We start from the raw sequence: 18,479 nt of genomic DNA on the forward strand, positions 1-18,479 counted from the left end.
GCTAGAGGGGCTTTTGCCCTAGGTGAAGCCTCCAGAGAGGTGCCATTGAGGCTCCCAGTCTGTGTGCATGTATGTAAATGTGTGTGGCATGTGTGTATCAAACTGAGTCTTTGACCTGGGTGAAATAAAGCCTATTTTCACCCCTGGGTGGGTGGGGTGCAGAGCTCAGCAAGCTTCTCTGCTATTTTTTCAGAAGCACAACCACCAATCTTCCTTCCTCACCGTGAAGGAAGGAATTTCACCAGCAGCTCCTGGAAGTCCACCTTCTCTTCCTTTTTGCACTTGGTGTTCCGCACCCGAGCCGACCGCCTCTTGGCTGTCTCGCCGCTGTCTTCGGGGATTCGCTTCCGCTTCACCCCTTTCTTTGATCTGTCCCCCACAGAGGCATCCCCTAAGAAGAGCCAGAAAACGTCCAGGTATCAACTCCTGGCCCCAACAAAGACACACTTGATCAGGACGGCTTCCCCTGAACTCTGATTTGCAGAAAGCAGAATTCTTATTGCCACAGAAGCCAAGTAGGGGGAGCCAGAGGAGCAGTGGCAGCCCAGAAGACACCTTGCCCCACTCCCCAAAAAGGTGGCTGCTGCACCAACAGCCACTCCATAGCAGCAACAACATCATGACCACACAGAATCTCTCCTCCCCATTCTCCAGGCAAATGTCCTCCAAAAGCCCCTGGAAGAGAAGCTTAGCTCATCCACCTGGGAGCTGGCTAGGAGTTGTCTCTTCTGCCTTCCAGACTCTCTTTGCACCATAGACGCCACAAACCAACCTATCATAAGCATCCTACCACCTCTCCCCGCTGAAGACCAGAAGGCCAGCTCTACTTCCACTTTATTAATTGGTCCATGAAGAACAGAGCACAATGATTTAGAAAACCCTTCAACATCCACCCAGAGAACATATTCATGTAATGCATCCCTCACCTGCAGGACTGACAGATTCCAGAACACTTGGACTGGGAAAGGTGGGCGTCACTGGTGTGTATGTTAGGAGTGGCTCCGTCACAGGCATCTGGGGATTGGTGCTGACGGGGTTGGGCTGTATAACACTGACAGGAGCGGAAGTTGCCGGGACGTCAGAGTGCTGGTCTAGATCTTGGTACTCCAAGAGGTCAATTCTCTTGCCCAGGCTGGGCCGAGGCGGCTCACAAGTGGTCAGGTGTTGATACATAGCCAGTAAGCTCTCGCCGAGACACTTCCACCTGCAGGACAGCACATGACAGACAACCAAACACAAGCTCAGCTCTCACCCAGGGGCCAGGGCAGGCAATGCTCCCATCTCCTTGCCTTTAAGCCACATGCAGAAATAAGGAGAACGTTTGGGAGCAAGGCAGCTGTTTTCCACAAGGGACCAAAAGCCAATTGTTCACAGGAATCATTAAGGAAATATTGCTTTACGTTCACTCTACAGTTGTCAGAGTAAGTTCACACCCAGTTTAGACCTACGTGAAAAGGGGGATGGGCTGGACAAGCTTCAGGTCCGGCTCCCTTTTTCGCACCAAGAGTGCCTGCCTCTTCCTGCGCAACTCCAGAGCTTCCTCGATTATTGTTCTAGTCTCAGACGGACTCACGTTGACATTGTGGACTGACAAGTCACTGGAAAAACAAAAGAAGAAGCAAAGCAGCTGTTTAGATGCTTCCGTGTCATTTCATAGCCAGGCAAATTCCTTTAAATTTAGCAAAATTTAAATTACCCTGCTGAAAGTAAAATAGCTTAATTACTTGGACACCCATTCAACAGCAACTCTGGAAGCTGCATTTCAACAGCATGATGCCTACAAAACGGTGGTTCATTGTGGCACTCTCTGCCTTTCCAATATGGGAGAAGCAGCTTTAGGTCACAAACTGGGGACAGAACAAACCTCTGGGAACTGGCAAAGAGGCTGCATGTCCTCATTTTGAAATGGAAGCTTCTGCCACTATTCCTTCTGATGTGAGACAGAAGCATCAACATTCTTTACCTTCAATTTTGGAAGAAACTCACCCTTTGAGGAACATCCTCAAGGAGTCCTTCCTGAGGCATGGCTGCTCCTCAAAGATCTTCTCCTTGATGACCAGCCCTTTGCTGTACAGGCAATCCCTCTCCAGAGCTTTGCAGATGAAATACAAGCAGGCTGAGGGGAAGAACAAAAGCCACAAATTAAATTCATCCTAAACTCTTTTTTTCCATATCGGAAAGTCACGTGCATCCCAAAGGAGCATTCTGATAGTATACAGTGATGTGGCCTTCCTGGAGAGGGTGGGATCTGCTAAGATCCAATTTGGCATGTTTGTAAACAGAACTAATGAATATATCATTTCATTTCACATGCTGTATAAATACCTCAAAGGTTTTTCCAGTAGCCCAAAGTGTTGAACTAAAAATATTTGATGGGGGGGGGGCACATAAAACAGTAAAGTACACCAAGTATGGTGACTTAGTTTATATTCAAACACATTGCCAAGTTTTTATTTTAAAATTATTTTTTCCTTAAGATGTAAAAAATGTATGTTCAGACACATCAAATCAATACCAAACATTTCTGTTACACAGAGCAAGCCATAAATAATGGCTTACTGAGAACACAAGTCAATCATGCCCACTTTGCCCCACCATACTGACACACAGAAGAGGCAGGTGCACGGAAGAGAGAAACTATGGCCCCTAGCTTAAGAATTAGGGCCAAACCAAGGATTGTGGTTTGTTTTGCTCCCAGCTAACCTTGTTCAGTAAGCCAAACACATTTTTTGTAGGGCCAGCCTAGGAACTGAGAGCTGCCAGACCCTGGCACTTTGTGTTTTTAGTTAAAGAACAGCTTTTAGAGGGCTTCTCACCTTATAGTGTTGATGCCATTCCCTTTATCACCAACATGCAAGGAATCATTTTCCCTTATTGGTTAATTATTATTCTTTTGGCTTGCTATGTTAAGACTGTTATTGTCCGACTATTGTTTTAAGAACTGTTGTTTGATCTTGTGTTCGCATCTTTTTATATAATGCATGTTTTGATTTGTAAACTGATTTACTGTATAGTCTTTTTTTTTAATAGAGATTATAGATTTTTTAAAAAATATACATATAAACAGTAATGAACAGTATCCACCCTCTAGCCCTCAATAGGAAATGGCTAAACTACCAACAGCTTATCTCAAAACAAAAGAGTTTGCTATCAGACTATTTTCACCCTCCCAACACCCCAAAAGTGAGCAACACCAACCCAAGCAATACAAAACAGCAACTCCAGCAGCTGCCTGTACCAACAGATGTAATGAGCTTTATTTGGAAAAATAAAACAAAATGAATACAACTTACTTGTGTAGTCACTGAGTGTGTAGAGAACTGTAATAAGGTTATCTAAACAAGGCCAGTGGTCTGGATTACAGGTGAGTCCTTCTTCAAAGGCATGGCGTGCCAGAGGCAGGCGCATCAGTCTGAGTGCCACATGCCCAATCTTATACCACAGGTTGACGTCTGTCGAGTCTAGCATTACAGCCTGGAAAACACAGTATATAACAATACACTTTTACATACACACACAAGTGTAAATTGTACCCACAATGGAACCTGGAAGTCGCACTAACAGTTTGGGGTTACAAGGCTCTAGTGTAAGAGTGGTGAATCCTGGATCCGGCCCACCAAGCCTTGGCCTTCCTCGTGGCTGAGTGTTGTAGCTTAGCGCCCCAGGATCCTCTCTGCTGCAGCATTAAATGCATGTGAGGCAGAAACTCTGGCCCTGGTGAGTGTGAAGGAGAGATGCCTGTACCTCCAAGTAGAACTCCATGGCTGTCTCAAAGTCATCGCGCTGTGCTGCGAGCTGAGCTAAGTTTTTGTAAGTAGAATACTTTAGCATCAAGCCCGGGTGCTTTAAGCCCTCCCTCTCATCACCAGATGGAATTGCCTGAAAATTGTAGACGAGAGATGCAGTTTGAGATAAAAACCTTCATTAATAACACAGAATGATTACAAACCCGCAAGGTGCCAGCGTGCATCATTCTGGAGCACCCGAGGGACTTCAAAAAGCAAAGCAGACACTGTTGTAAAATACAATCAGTATCCAATAGTCCACAGACCCACTACAACAAATACTAGGAGGGGCGGTTGCCCTCTCTCTGCTTATTAAGAAACTCCAGAGGGTTGAAGGCCCAGCGAGCTGCTTAACCACCTCTCGAAATGGATATCTATTATCCAACCACTCAAATCTTCATGCAGAAGAGCAGGTGCTCTGCACGCAGAAGACACAAGGCACCATCTTCAGTGAAACAGGGATCTCAGGTAGCAGCTAACAGGGAAAGACCCTGGAGAGCCCCCAACAATTAGTGGAGATCGTTGAAAACAAGCAGCTTTTTAGCAAAATAGCATCTAAAGTCTAAATTCTTATAAAAATGAAGGTTTGGAAGAGTGGATCATCACACTACTGTCCTATGATGAGCATTCAAATGCTCATCAGGTTATTGAATAATCCTGACGCCCACTGAGCTTAAAAATGCTGGACATGATTCAGCGTGTATTTCACAAAGAGATGCTCTGACATTTGCCCCCACTCAGGAGCTTCCTCCCACTGGTATGTTATTGGTGGCTCACAACCTGGCAAACTTGGGGCCATCAAACTCCCCGAGCCTCAGCTCAACAAGAGACCTTCTCATGGTTGAGCCTGAGATTGCTGTAGGTCTCCACAAGGTGAGTGCTTGTAGCAGAGAGAGCGGACCACACACCACACACCACCTAGTAGAAGGAAAGCTTTACCCACATTGATCCCATTTCACTGACCTCTCGCAGGAGGCGAGTTTCAAGCAGTTCATGGTAAGCTTTGGCAGATTCTTCAAAGAGGTCATGTTTCTGAAGGTCCAAAGCTTTATGGTACAAGGCAAATGCTTCTGCTTCCTAGAGATCAAAATTGACATTCTAATTAACTGACTTTGCTCAGAGCAGAAGAAAACACCAGCTCAGGTTTACAGCAGAACTTTGCTTACTTGTGCCTCCTTTGTCTGTGTTTTGTGGCTTTTAAAGGTCCCTTCATGGTCATCTTCAACAGTGGAACTGGCATTCAATGCTGCAATCCTGATCTAGAAGTGGGACAAAAAAGCAGTAGTGTGTGCTGCTGATAAATCCATTGCAATGGGTGGTCTCTGACTTACTACCAGAATTGCAGCAGTTTCTCCCTCAAAACACCCATTAACAAATAGTAGGGGCAAAATATGGGACATCAGTAACCATTGTTGAAGGAAGAGAGCCAGAGGGAAGATACAGCCACCTTGCCAGGGAATAGTGAAGCCATCTGGATTACAGTTACTAACTTCTCTATGAAGAGTTAACGTAGAAGTAACAGTCTAAAAGCATGCACCAACACCAGATTAGAATACAAAGGGGAAAGAGAAGGAGAGTTCCCACACAAATAGAAGAGCAAGGCAGAAGTATCTATGGGGAAGCAGTATCCAGCTTTCACTGAGACCTGCCACCACAACGTTTTCTAAATAAAGGAGTCAATGGCTACTTTACCATCTTTGAAGAGACTCAGTGTTGCCATTCGCCACCTCTGTTGGTTCAGTTCACTCATGAATCTAAGGAGCAAAACCCACATAATTTATTGATCAAACTAGAATCGTCTGCCCTGCAACAGAGCACATTGCCACAGAAGGGCAAATGCTCACTGAAACACTGAAATATTACTTCCAGTTGGATTTAAAAGAAACCCTGAAACATCCCAAACTAATAGATGTCTATTAGTTGAGAAATACAAGGAGAAGGGGACGACAGAGGACGAGATGGTTGAATGGTGTTCTCGAAGCTACCAGCATGAGTCTGACCAAACTGCGGGAGGCAGTGGAGGACAGAAGTGCCTGGCGTGCTCTGGTCCAGGGGGTCACGAAGAGTCGGACACGACTAAACGACTAAACAACAACAGTTGAGAAATGCAAGAGATTTCTCAAGCTCCTGTTATGGGAAGTAAACGAAATGTGGAAACCCAGATCGAGCTTGTGAAGCCAGAAGAGATGGCACCAAGTTGGTGCATCTACAGATACTCCCAAAACAAGCTGAGCTCCCTTCCCATCTCAAAAATCGATTTAGGAAGAGTGTCCACTTACGCAGACGAAGCACAATCCTTTGGGTGTCATACGTATATGAACAAAACAAAAGGCCCAAACCAATGCTTTTATATACCACCATCAATATAAAGTTACCCAAGTAAACAAGAAGACAACAGAGACTGTCCCGTTACAGCAAATCAGAGAACCATGTCCACCCAGCACAGCACTGGCGGGGCAGCTGCTCTCCAGGATTTGAAGCAGGGAGTCTCTCCCACCCCCAACTAGGGATACCAAAGACCTGAGTGCCAGTCCCTTCTGCGTGCAAGGCCCTGTGCAAGCCTTTCGTCCATGCTGCCCGGGGCTGCGGAGCATGGGTCAGGCCAGCAAGCCTTTGCAGCAGAACCAGAGTTCAAGAGGCAGCACCGGCAGGAACCGAGAAAGATACCAGCCTCTTTGCCCATCCGCTGGCTGCTCTGACTGGCAACAGCTGTCCAGGCTTGCAGAGAAGGCTGGGCCCCAGCACTTGCAGGCTTGAGGTGCTGAGCACTGCAAAGCCAAGTGCTCTGCCGCTGAGAAGCTTACCAATGAAATATTGACGGGAAGGGGAGGGGCGCTTCATGGCCTTTTAAGACAGGAAGCGGGAGAAGGGGAAGGCTTACTGAGCCTTCGGCTAACACAACGCCCTGGCGGTGTCTGCCACCTCGCTCCAGCGTACCCCGCCCCCCACTTCCGGGGCGGGTGCGAGGCCTGACTGACAGCCAGGCGGGGCGCCTCAGCACCTGAGGGACGGAAGAAGGGCCCGTATTGCCGCGCACCGGTGCCGCCAACGCGACCTCGTGGACAGGCGGAAACCCAGCAGGTGCGGCGGGCCGGACGCGTCAGGTCAGCGCAGGCTATACCGGCTGGACTCCCGCCTGTCAGGGCGCCGAGCAGAGCCGGGAGGAGGAGCCGCCGCCGCCGCCGCAAGCAAAGCGGCTCCTTATTGGTCCGCGGCGGCCGCCCAATAAGGAAGCGGGATGCTGGGGGGGGGGTGGCCTCGAGGGGAGGGGGCGAAAAGAGGGCGTGGTCTCCACCGAGGCTGCGCTGTGTGTTTTCCCGCCAAAAAGGCCGCCCTAGACCCAATAAAACAAGAGAGGGGCTGTTCCGCCGTGAGACGACGAGGCTCGTGCATTTCCAGAAAGGGGCTCGTTGCAGGTTCGATTCCCGTATGGGACACCTGCGTATCCCTGCATTAATGAGCCCCCAAAGGAGATTTGGGGCTTCCCCGTTTGCAGCTGTTCCCCAAGCCGTGCAAAGCTACTTTTAAAATGAAGCTGCGTTTTAAATTGCATTTTAACCTGCATTTTAAATTGGGGTTCCCCCCCCATTATGTTTTTACTGTAATTTTACTGGTGTTAGCTGCCCTGAGCCCGGCTTTGGCCGGGGAGGGCGGGGTATAAATTTTTTATTATTATTATTATTATTATTATTATTATTATTATTATTATTACTACTACTATCTCCGCAGCCTAGCCGGAGCAAGGCCCGCCTGCTGCTGCTTCCCTGCCCGAGAAGCGCCAGATCCCAGCGAGGGACCGCGGCCCCTTCTTCTCCCGCCTCGGATCTGCCCTCTTGCTGAGGCCAAGGGCGGGATCGGAGCACGGGAATCATACTCCGGGGCTCCACCGGGCTCCGGGCTGCCTGCACGGACTGGCAGCATCCGGGGCTCGCCTGCCAGCCCTTAAGGAAACCGTCTCCGGGGAGGGGAGGAGAAAACGGGACTCTGCGCGCCGTGTCCCGCAGCCGATCGGCCCCTCCCAGCGCCGGGAGCCGCGACCCCGCTTCGAAGGGGGCCGGTCCGGAGGGGGCGAGTCTCCCGGCGTAGCCAATGCCTAAGTCCGGAGGAGGAGGAGGAGGCAGCGGCGGCCGCGCAAAGGGATCCGGTACCCGGTAGCCGCCGCCTCTCTTGAGCCGCGATGCCTTTCGTGGAACTGGAGACGAGCCTCCCGGCGGCGCAGCTGCCCCGCGATCTGCCGGCCAAGCTGTGCGCCGCCGTGGCCACCATCCTGGACAAGCCCCAGGAGGTGAGGGGGCGCTGCCGGCCACCCCGGGGGCGCAGGGATCGGGATCCCGGGTCCTACCAGCCCGGTAGAAACTCACTGTCTTTCCCCCCCCCTCTCTGGGTCTCAGCGGGTGAACGTGACGGTGCGCAGCGACGCGGCGATGGTGCTGTCCGGGTCTGCGGCTCCATGCGCCCAGCTGGTCGTCTCCTCCATCGGTGTGGTGGGCACGGCCGAGCAGAACAAGGGCCACAGCGCCCGCCTCTTCGACTTCCTCACCAAGGAGCTGGGCCTCGGCCCCGACAGGCGAGTCTGGGCCGAGGGAGGGAGGGAGGGAGGATCGAGCCCCGGGTAGGCAAGGAGGCCTGGAAGGCGAGACTGCTCCTGGCAATCCCTCCAGAGCGCGCCCACTTCTCCTCCCTCCTCGCCGCCTTTCCTCTATCGTGGGAGGAAGGCTATAGCCGGCTAGAAGAAGCTGCTCCCATCCCTGCCTGAGCACCTTTTGACACTCTGTGACTGCCTCCTCCGTAGGAGCAAACTCCTAGGGACCGAGGGGTCTATGGGTGTAGCTCCGGTGGGGGCAGTTCCCCCCCCCCAGATCAAGTAAAACAATGGGAATACTTAACTAATGGATCAATCGTGTCGGTTCTGCTCCCCTAACAGAGTTCTCCCCCCCCCAAAAAAATCCTGGCTATACTCATGGAATAGGTTTTGGCCCCCCAATAAAATATTGGAGGGAACCAGGCAGAGGGCCTTCTCCGTAGTGGCACTCGCTCTGTGGAATGTCCTCCCACCAGATGTCAAAGACAACTACCAGACTTTTAGAAGACATCTGAAGGCAGCCATGTTTAGGGAAGCTTTTAATGTTTGATGCATTACTGTATTTTAATATTTTGCTGGAAGCCGTCCAGAGTGGCTGGGGAAGCCCAGCCAGATGGGTGGGGTATAAATAATAAATTATTATTATTATTATTATTATTACTATTTATTAGGGGGCTGCCCCCCCAAGTGGATGGGCATTGCCATTCAAATGGGGTGTGTGACCACACTATGTGATCAATTATGCTGGGCTCAACTGCCCCCCCCTCGTATTTTATTCAAGTTGGCACCTGGGCAAAGGGTGCAGAGTACAAGGCAGGGAAAGGATTGGATGACACCTTCTGTGGCAGGGGCTGCCACTGCCGTACACAACCTTGGGTGCCTTCCATGACTTTCCTTATCCTCTCCCACCCCCACAGGATCAACATCCGATTTTACCCACTGGAACCTTGGCAGATTGGCAAGAATGGGACGGTCATGACTTTCTTGTGAGTTGGCCAAAGACCCCCGAAGACCAGTGCCAACATCCCCACCAGCACCTGGGACCCCTCTCTTGGGGGAAGGGGAGTTACTCATTTTCTCTTCAGACCCACTTCTCAAAAAGGACGCAAGGGAAAGGTCTCTTGCTGTCCCACCACCTTCATTTTGCCTGAGCTCTCTCTGCCGCAGTGGGAGTTCTCTTTTATGTGTCTTGTTTTCTCGAAAAGCCATTGAGTCGCATCCCATGAACAATTAAAAAACACACATGTTCCCTTCCAGTGCTTGTTTCTTGAAGATGACACTCGGCCTTCTGTTCAGCCATGACTGCAGGGAATATAAGGCTTAAGCCCCGGAGTTATTATCACGAGGGTCAGAAGGGTCGTAAAGCACTTTGCTGGCAGGTAGGTGCCAGTGGCAGGAATCATAATTGGAGAGAAGCCAAAACAGTCGCTGCAGCTTTGCCTCTTGATCCAGGGTTTCCTCCCCTCCCCCTTCCAAAAGGGCAATGAAACCTCAAGGTTATTTTTATGCTCACCCTTTTACTGCTTACCTATTCTCTAAAAAGTAAACTGTCCATTTGGTAGAGCTGGCCAAGGTCTCTCTTCTGCATAGCATTATGCACTAATACCCCATCCCCGCAAAGTGTTTGGCTGCTTTAAAAAGGTAAAGGGACCCCTGACCATTAGGTCCAGTTGCAGACGATTCTGGGGTTACGGCGCTCATCTCGCTTTACTGGCCAAGGGAGCTGGCATACAGCTTCTGGGTCATGTGGCCAGCATGACTAAGCCGCTTCTGCCGAGCCAGAGCAGCGCACGGAAATGCCGTTTACCTTCCCGCCGGAGCGGTACCTATTTATCTACTTGCACTTTGACGTGCTTTTGAACTGCTAGGTTGGCAGAAGCTGGGACCAAGCAACAGGCGCTCCACACCCCCCCCCATCGCGGGGATTCGAACTGCCGACCTTCTGATCGGCAAGTCCTAGGCTCTGTGGTTTAACCCACAGCGCCACCTGTGTCCCTTTGGCTGCTTTACCAAGGTTTAAAAAGAAAAAAGCCTGAATGTAGCTGGGAGAACACAGCTTTTAACCATCCTCGAAAACCTCCTCACCTACTGCAGGAATCTGTAGAAAGACCCACAATGCAACAGCTTCCTGAAAAAGGGGGCAACTGGAAGTGTTGCAGACTCCTGGCCCAAAGAGCCCCTGGCTGAGCCCTGCAAAGCACAGCAGACTCTTCCAATGTCACTGACAGGAGTTCCTGGTAGAGTTTTATGTTCCCATAGCTGGAACAGAGGCAGATTTAGGGGAGTGCGACTGGTTTGCCTGCAATGGGTGCTGAGCCGAATTTTGGCATTGCACACAGCTGAAATGTTAAAGCCCAAAGTCCACCACTGGCTGGCGGGTGTGATTCTGCACTTCAGGGCAAGCTTTTGAACATGTGGGATGGAACATACAAAGCATGACCATGTACCTCAGTATTGTCCGCACTGACTGGCAGCCGTGGCTCTCTAGGGAACATTCCCTGCCCTACCTGGAGATGCCATTGGGGGACTGAATCTGGCACCTTCTGCATGCAAAGCAGCCGCCCTACCACTCAGCTGTGGCTCTTCTGTTGACAGATCAGGAAGCAGGGAAAGAGACCCACAGCTCTAGGGGTCTGCGTGTGCTGGCAAAGAGCCCCTCTCTCTCACTCGTTCTTTGAGCTGCTTCACACAGGTAGAGATAGATGGGTGGGAAATGGCTCTGGGGACAACCAAGCAATCTGAGAGGGGCAGGGACTTGACCTGCCAATCCCTGCTCCTTCCCCAAAGGGGTCATCTAGAAACATTAGTTGCTGTTGAGCAAATTTCCAGGTATCAGCCAGGCACCAGGAACCAAAAAGCAGTCTCCCCACCTGCCCTTTTTGGTTTTCTGTGAAACAGCATTGACGAAAGAAAAGGGCAAACTCCATCGGGGACTTACATGGGGATCATTTTATCCGAGGTAGTCACTTTATGTTGGCTTCAGTTCCCCTTTAAAATGAGGATGAGGCAGACACATGCCTCAGTGGTTATGGGGAGGATGCTTTAGGTAAAGGCAAAAAAAAAAAAAAGCCCTCAATGCTACGGTGAGAAGCACTGAGCCCAGGAGACTTGGCAAAGGTGCCCTGTACCTGGGCCCAGCCCATACCAATCTGCCACACCCTCTTCTCACATTCCTGCTCCCCTCCCTCCCTATCTAACAGATGCTCACAATGATACCCAGCCAAGAAAGAGCCAAATATTTGCAGGCAGTTATGAAAGCCTTTCTGCAAACTCTACCATTGTGACGTGATGGATCTTTCTCCAGAGGTCTTTGTAGCATAGAACCAACACACAGACACACACACAGTGTGATCCATCGAGGACTGATGAGCAGAAACTTTAAATTACTGTACATCAAAAGCCTTTTGTGGTTGTTTTCCATCTGATGTCCCTCATCTCAAGCTATGTCCCCTGAAAGCATAATGAGATCACTGAGGCCTCTTTCATTCCTTGCCCTCATCAAAATCTCCCCAAATTCCACAATTTGTACAGTGGTACCTCGGGTTATGGGTGCTTCAGGTTACAGACTCAGCTAACCCAGAAATAGTACCTCGGGTTAAGAACTTTGCTTCAGGATGAGAACAGAAATCGTGCAGCGGCGGTGCGGCAGCAGTGGGAGGCCCCATTAGCTAAAGTGGTGCTTCAGGTTAAGAACAGTTTCAGGTTAAGAACGGACCTCCGTAACGAATTAAGTATGTAACCAGAGGTACAACTGTACTTTGAATTCACTGCTTGCAAAATTGCTTGATTTATTATTCTAGGATTATTATTCTTTTTGCAGCATTTCAGGTTGTTTTTTTTTCTACGTTTAATTTGCAAAAGGTGTCAGTGAGTTCTTTCGCATGTGCATAACAACCAGTCACCCCGTGGCAGAAAACGTGGACCCCCTCCCTGACAGGGCAAAGCAGAAAAACCCAGGAATTGAGAAATACCAGAGCGGAGGGAGGAGCTTGTAGTGCCCATTTTATTTCATCATCTTCAAGAGAAAGGGCTTCAGTTGGACTTTGAGTGATGGGTCAATGGTCATGTTCCTCATCTCTTGATTGTTCAGGATCCGTGCGTGCGCTTCCGCAAATAGCTCCTTGCCCAGGAACACCTCAACCCTTTTGCGCCACTCCTGAAGCTTGGGTCGGCCCTCGAAGGTTTCCCAGCCGGCTCCCATGCACTGGAGAGGGAGAGAGGGGGCATATGCAGTCATCAGGCCTCCACTGTTCCTCCTGATCTCCACCCCAAAGACCTCCAGGCAGGTCCCCTTTCAAGGAAGCCCTCGAGCAGGAGGGAGAAGACTCCTTTTCCTTTGATTTCCCCAGGGCTGACCTGCATGAGCTCCACGATGGCCACCAGGTCCGCCAGGGAGATCTCGGTACCAATGAGGAAGGGCTGGTCCCTCAGGAACTTATCCTCCAGCTTCTGCAGGTTGGTGGTTAGGTCCTCTGTGACATCGTGGAGCTTCTCAGGAGGCAGTTGCTGATTTATGAACATGGGGATCACTACCTGCCCCACAAGGAAAAAGCACCAAAGGTCAAAATCCAGAAATAGAGCCATGGTGGGAGTGGGGAGAAACCACAAGAGAATAACATTACTGTAGGAATGATCGCTGGGTGTGGAGCACACGTCCGCCCGTGGGCAGCCTAAGCTGTCGGCACATGTGACCTTGGGGTGCGGAGCACACTCCCCCCCCACAGACAAACCCACAGCTGTCTGAACATCTTGCCCTCTATCTACCCTTTTGCTCTCTTAGTGGTCTGCCGTGCCCTGTCTGTGACCTTTGTCTCCTTCATCATACATTGTGCGAGGGGAAAGTGACGCGGTGGAAACAGGTGCCAAAATAACCTTGTACCACCCCTCAATCTCGGGATTGGAAGATGTGTAAAGGTCACAGTCCAAAATGTATCTGCCTGGTTTTGCATATTGTGCCAATAAAAAGAGCCTCAACAGAGCTAGCTGGCAGCTTGCTTGTGCACAGCTCACCTGCATTACTAACTCCTGCCTCATGTCCTTCATTTCACATTACGAGGCCCCAACAGCATATTGTCACGGGGGCATATCTGCCCTCCAAAATGGGTTCGTTTGGTCAGGCAAATGTCAGAGACTCGTTCACAGCCCAACCAGGTGCTCTCCAAAGTTTGAACGGTTGGGTCCTGCCCCTTAGATGTTTGTTGGTGTCACAAAATTTGTAAACTGCCCTGAGAGCTGCGGGTATAGGGTGGTATGTAAAATCAATCAATCAAATAAACAAGAGACACTGCACTGGGTGCCAAATTCCGTGGAGTACGGGACCAGCCAAGCCTTGCAGAGGGACCGAGTCACAACCTCACCTTGAGCCAGAAGATCTTGGAGCAGCTGACATGGATGGTGCTTTGCTGCCAAGCCAGGAACTCATCGACGCGACCCCGCTTCTTCATATCTGGTGGGTACCAGTGGCTGGGTGTGTTGTACTTCCGGGTCAGGTAAAGGAGGATGGCGGTGCTGTGGGGCCAAAAGGCAGAGTTTGAGAAGGAGCATCCTTGCCAGGGGCACCTTTCCTAAGGTAATAACCTTAGCCAGGTAGGTGTAAATTGCCCCACAGAGATTGGGGGGGAGGAAGAGAGGAGGAGAAAGCAGCAGGTGGTCCAAATTCTTTTATTCATTTTCCTAGCTATCTATCTATCTATCTACAGTGGTACTTCTTGTTGCGAACGCCTCTGGTTGCACACGCTCCAGCTTACGAGCTCCGCTAACCCGGAAGTAGCTGCTCCTCGTTGTGAACTTAGCCCCAGGATGTGAGCAGAAATCACATACCAGAGGCGTGCACACAGCGGGAGGCCCCATTAGTGAAAGCGTGCCTTATGTTATGAGCGGTTTCCGGAATGGATTCCGTTCATAACTAGAGGTACCACTGTATCTGTTTTGTTTTTGTTGGGTTGGTGTTGGTTAAATGTTTAGTTGGGGTTGGCGGTTATTTTAATTTGGGCATAACTCTAAACTGTTTATTATTATTATTGTTATTATTATTGGTTTCTATTGATTTATTGGTTGGTTTGCTGCTTGTATAGGATATATATATATATTTTTACATTTGATGTTTGGTTGTGTTTTTATATATGCTGTAAGCCACCCAAAGTGTCTAGGGAAACCCAGCCAGATGGGTGGGATATAATTTTTTACACACACATGCTGAGCTCTCACCTCTCTTCTAAAGTAAAGTCTCCATCTTTCAGAACTGGTACTTTCCTTAAGATGTTGACCTTGTTAAAATCTTCACTAAACTGTTGTCCTGAAAGGGATAAAATAGAAGCAGAAACATTACTCAATGAGGCCCCGCAGAAATCTACACCCTCTCCCCCCCCCCCCCCATGCAGGTTGGCTTCCAAAGCTGTGAACAATTAAAATCCACGCAGATACAGCATGTAGTGGGAGATCCATGGAGGTGTTTAAGCTACAGTGCAGCTCCCACAATGGGAATGGATTTGTTTACATCCTCTGGCAGTTGGTAACACAGTTAAGGTTCCAAGTTCTTCCCTGGGAGAGGGGGAGACTTGTGGCCAGCCGCTGGAGGAAGATGCCCCTACTTTACATGAGCAGTGCTTCTGTCAATCTGCCAAGGATTTTGCACTTTGCTTCCTCCTCCTCCTCTCCAGCCTTACATCTTTTGGCTGATTAACTCTGTTGCCTGGTCTGATGGGTTATGTTCACTTTGGTGCCTGAAGCCAGGGGACACCCATATGGGCTGAGGGCTTAATCGGAGACCATCACAACCCCTTACAAAATTTGACAAGGCTTTGCACTCAAGAGGGTTGAGTGGGGAAATAACAAAAAAAAGAGTCCTGCTGGATGGGACCCCCACCCCTTTCCATCCCTTTGGGAAGCTCATAAGCAGGTCATGAAGACAGCCCACCAACTTCATCTGCTGTTTCCTCCTAGCAACCAATGGCTCAAAGGTAGACTTCTTCTGCACAGGAAGGCTCCATTATATATCATGGCAGAGCATGAGCTTTTGCCTCCTCCATAAAGGTAAAGGGACCCCTGACCATTAGGTCCAGTCGTGGCCGACTCTGGGATTGCGGCACTCATCTCACTTTACTGGCCAAGGGAGCCGGTGTACAGCTTCCGGGTCATGTGGTCAGCATGACTAAGCCGCTTCTGGCGAACCAGAGCAGTGCACGGAAACGCCGTTTACCTTCCCGCCGGAGCGGTACCTATTTATCTACTTGCACTTTGATGTGGTTTCGAACTGCTAGGTTGGCAGGAGCAGGGACCGAGCAACGGGAGCTCACTCTGTCACGGGGATTCGAACCGCCAACCTTCTGATCGGCAAGCCTTAGGCTCTGTGGTTTAACCCACAGCGCCACCCGCATCCCATGCCTCCTCCATAGGGGCAGCCTATAGAAGAGACCAATTGTATTCATTGTGATTTTGAGCGAGTGTGCTGAATTCTTCCTTCCCTCTGGTCCCCTGCAGTTGCAAACCGGGGGGGGGGGGAGGGAAGGAGGCACTTTCTCTCCCCACACACTGTGCTTCCAAGGTGGGTCTAGAAAGAAGGTCAGGGGAAAGGCGAAGTTCCAGAAAAACCTTTTGGGGAAGGGTGTTACTGGGTCACGGAGGAGGAAAAAGGGACACTAGGAATCCCCCTCCCCAAAAATCCCAGTTACCTTTAAGCATCTCGATGTTCTTCATCATGAAAGCGATGTTGTTTTTCTTGGCAAAGATGTAGACTGCCCGGCAGGGCTGTGAGAGCATATCTAGGTAGAGTTCTAGCACCATGGTGAGGTTATGTCAGTGGCGGGTCGGCCGGCCGGGCGACTTAAGGGAGATCCCAGCTTTGTCTGAGGGGCCCTCAAGCCCCACCCCCAACAGAAACATCTTCCTAAGCCTCCAATTGGCCTGCAGAGTAAACAACCTGTTCTAGGGAAGGTATAGCCGGCCAATCACGAGAGGCCCAAGTGTTCTGCTACCTGGGCTCAGGTGGGCCACTCTTTGGCCTGGCTCCAGCCTGCTATTGGTTCTGCTTTACAGAGGAGGGGGCGCAGAGAGAAGGGCATTTAGGTGCTGGGTCCCTCTTTTCTGCCCTGGGGGGGGCATTGGTGAAGGAAACTTGGCAGGTCCTGTTTTTAAAGGACTGGCTTTCAGCCTGCAGACTGGGACCCCTAAGGGAGGGTGGGTCACAGCAGCAGCACAAACTGGTGTTGCAAAATGAAGAAATGCCACAGTGCCCTTGTGTTGTTAAGTAATGGCCTTTATGTTGCAGTAAAAAAATAAAGAACTGGGTCCCCAAACACGTTTAGGTTAAAGGTGGGTCCCAGGTATGAAAAGGTTCAGTGAATGTCACCTGGGCAGGAAAGGGGAAGCAAGACTTCTTGGTAATCATGCCTGCCCGGTGGAATGCCATCCCGTCAGGTGTCAAGGAATTAACTATCTGAATTTTAGAAGGGCAGCCCATGTTTGCTGTTTTACTATGTTTAATTTGTTGGAAGCTGCCCAGAGATTGGTAGCATATAAACAATAAAATCTTATTATTATTATTATTATTATTATTATTTCCAAAAGCGGGACTCTCCTCTGTCAGAATCATACAGAAAATTAGAAATAGCCTCGGAAATGTGGCCTGTGAGCTCCCTGGGGCCATTTCTGCTTGTCCGCTCCTTCCATTCCTTCTTGATTAAAAAACCTGTTTTATTTGCAGAATCTACCAGGAGGAGCGGGTGACATCTTTCCCCCGTGTAAAACTCAACACGTTTGCCTGGCTTTTAGACCTCTGCGACTGCAAAGACACCCCTTCACCCGCTTCTCTTTCCCTGTTTCTCTGGGTTCAAGATGGCCACCGCCGAAACCGTGAGGTGGGAAAAGCGGTTGGTGGCTATTTTTGTCACGTCCACAGCACTGCCTCCCTCACAGAACCCATCGGCTCCTTCACATAATGTCCAAGAGATAGCAGCCTCTGCAGTGTGTGGCTGGCCGATGACGCTCTCATGTGGGAAGACTTGCCATAGAAGACCTGTTGACTTCTATGTCTCCAAAGTGAACCAGTGTGAGCTGGTGTCTCCAAAGCCCATTTGCTCTGACTGCCATAGGTAGCTGGTCAGAATGGGGGGTGAAAGTGCTGCCGTGCCCCGGTCACAAGACCAGAAGAAGAGCCTTCATAGCCAATCAGAGTTCAGCATCCTGTCCATAGCTGTCAACCTTCCCTTTTTTTGCGGGAAATTCCCTTATTCCAGTGCTGCTTCCCGCTGCTATCCTGGATTGTTAGATATCCCGTAGACTGTCCCCAGGACAGGTGAGGCTGCTGATTCCTTATTTTCAAATCTGAAAGTTGACAGCTATGATCCTGTCCTCAATGTGGCCTCAATGTGAAACCCCCAAGCAGGATTTGATCCCATACAGGGATCGAACCTGCAACCTTGCTGCCTCCAAGCATGGATGCTAAGCATAGCCATCAGGCCTAGTCATAGCTGTCAACTGTCAGATTTGAAAAGAAGGGATCAGCAGCCTCAAAAATAAGGGACCAGCAGCCTCACCTGTCCCAGGGACAGTCTACGGGATATCTAACAATCCAGGATAGCAGCGGGAAACGGCGCTGGAATAAGGGAATTCCCCCCCCCCAAAAAAAGGGAAGGTTGACAGCTATGGGCCTAGTAGCCATCAATAGCCCTCCCCTCTCCACCTTGAATAGCAGCTTGGGCACCCAACTCCAACCAGGGCCTGGCAAGATCACTTGAACCAGAAGCAGACGTGCTGGATACTGCCCCAGTACTCAAGGACCCCTGAATCGGGGCCTCCAAAATCAGCACCTTCTGAGTCTGCTCCCCTCCCTTCCGAAAAAGAGACCCTGCTGCACATTCCCTGCCATGATGGCTTTACCCCATACGTCATGATCCTGGAGGGAATATGGGGTGCTCAGCTACAGGCTAGAAAACTGACCCTCGAAGGCCTCCCGTTCTTCGGGGAAGGGGGCAGAGTCCGACTGGCAAGGTGTGTGTTGACAGATCTGGCCCCAGACGCTTAATATTAGGGTCTTCAGCCCCAGTTTCCAACCTCCCCTCCTGGCCCTCCCACCCTGCCCTATGGCCTTTCAAACTGTCTTTGCCCCCTCTCCT

General features: G+C 50.2%; 3 protein-coding genes across 6 annotated transcripts in view; 1 reads left to right on the forward strand and 2 right to left on the reverse strand.

The window, feature by feature from the left end:
- CABIN1 (calcineurin binding protein 1) overlaps window positions 1-6,979 on the reverse strand; it is a 57,029-nt gene extending 50,050 nt beyond the window's left edge. For 3 of the 4 annotated variants that reach the window (XM_080985008.1, XM_080985009.1, XM_080985006.1), the window contains exons 1-10: window positions 6,787-6,979; window positions 5,478-5,539; window positions 4,952-5,044; window positions 4,749-4,862; window positions 3,745-3,879; window positions 3,294-3,474; window positions 1,987-2,116; window positions 1,449-1,598; window positions 927-1,204; window positions 223-391 (exon numbers count right to left, since the gene is read on the reverse strand). In XM_080985008.1, coding sequence (XP_080841134.1) covers window positions 223-391; window positions 927-1,204; window positions 1,449-1,598; window positions 1,987-2,116; window positions 3,294-3,474; window positions 3,745-3,879; window positions 4,749-4,862; window positions 4,952-5,044; window positions 5,478-5,480 — 1,253 coding nt within the window. In that variant the 5' untranslated portion in view covers window positions 5,481-5,539; window positions 6,787-6,979. Of the gene's footprint in view, window positions 1-222; window positions 392-926; window positions 1,205-1,448; window positions 1,599-1,986; window positions 2,117-3,293; window positions 3,475-3,744; window positions 3,880-4,748; window positions 4,863-4,951; window positions 5,045-5,477; window positions 5,540-6,589 lie in introns of all 4 variants that reach the window. The other variant, XM_080985007.1, reaches the window with a different exon arrangement.
- Window positions 6,980-7,859: 880 nt separating this feature from the next.
- LOC308465408 (D-dopachrome decarboxylase-like) lies at window positions 7,860-9,623 on the forward strand. The gene is made up of 3 exons (XM_080985401.1): window positions 7,860-8,070; window positions 8,177-8,352; window positions 9,285-9,623. The coding sequence occupies exons 1-3, from the start codon at window positions 7,963-7,965 to the stop codon at window positions 9,355-9,357; spliced, it is 357 nt and encodes a 118-aa protein (XP_080841527.1). The 5' UTR covers window positions 7,860-7,962; the 3' UTR covers window positions 9,358-9,623.
- Window positions 9,624-12,344: 2,721 nt separating this feature from the next.
- Window positions 12,345-16,891, reverse strand: LOC308465379 (glutathione S-transferase theta-1-like). Its single transcript, XM_080985301.1, has 5 exons — window positions 16,038-16,891; window positions 14,575-14,662; window positions 13,725-13,875; window positions 12,724-12,900; window positions 12,345-12,571 (listed from the first exon to the last, which is right to left on the reverse strand). The coding sequence occupies exons 1-5, from the start codon at window positions 16,147-16,149 to the stop codon at window positions 12,371-12,373; spliced, it is 729 nt and encodes a 242-aa protein (XP_080841427.1). The 5' UTR covers window positions 16,150-16,891; the 3' UTR covers window positions 12,345-12,370.
- Window positions 16,892-18,479: the final 1,588 nt, after the last annotated feature.

This window comes from Podarcis pityusensis (genome assembly GCF_964106645.2).
Source record: "Podarcis pityusensis genome assembly, chromosome: 16".
Taxonomy (NCBI): domain Eukaryota; kingdom Metazoa; phylum Chordata; class Lepidosauria; order Squamata; family Lacertidae; genus Podarcis; species Podarcis pityusensis.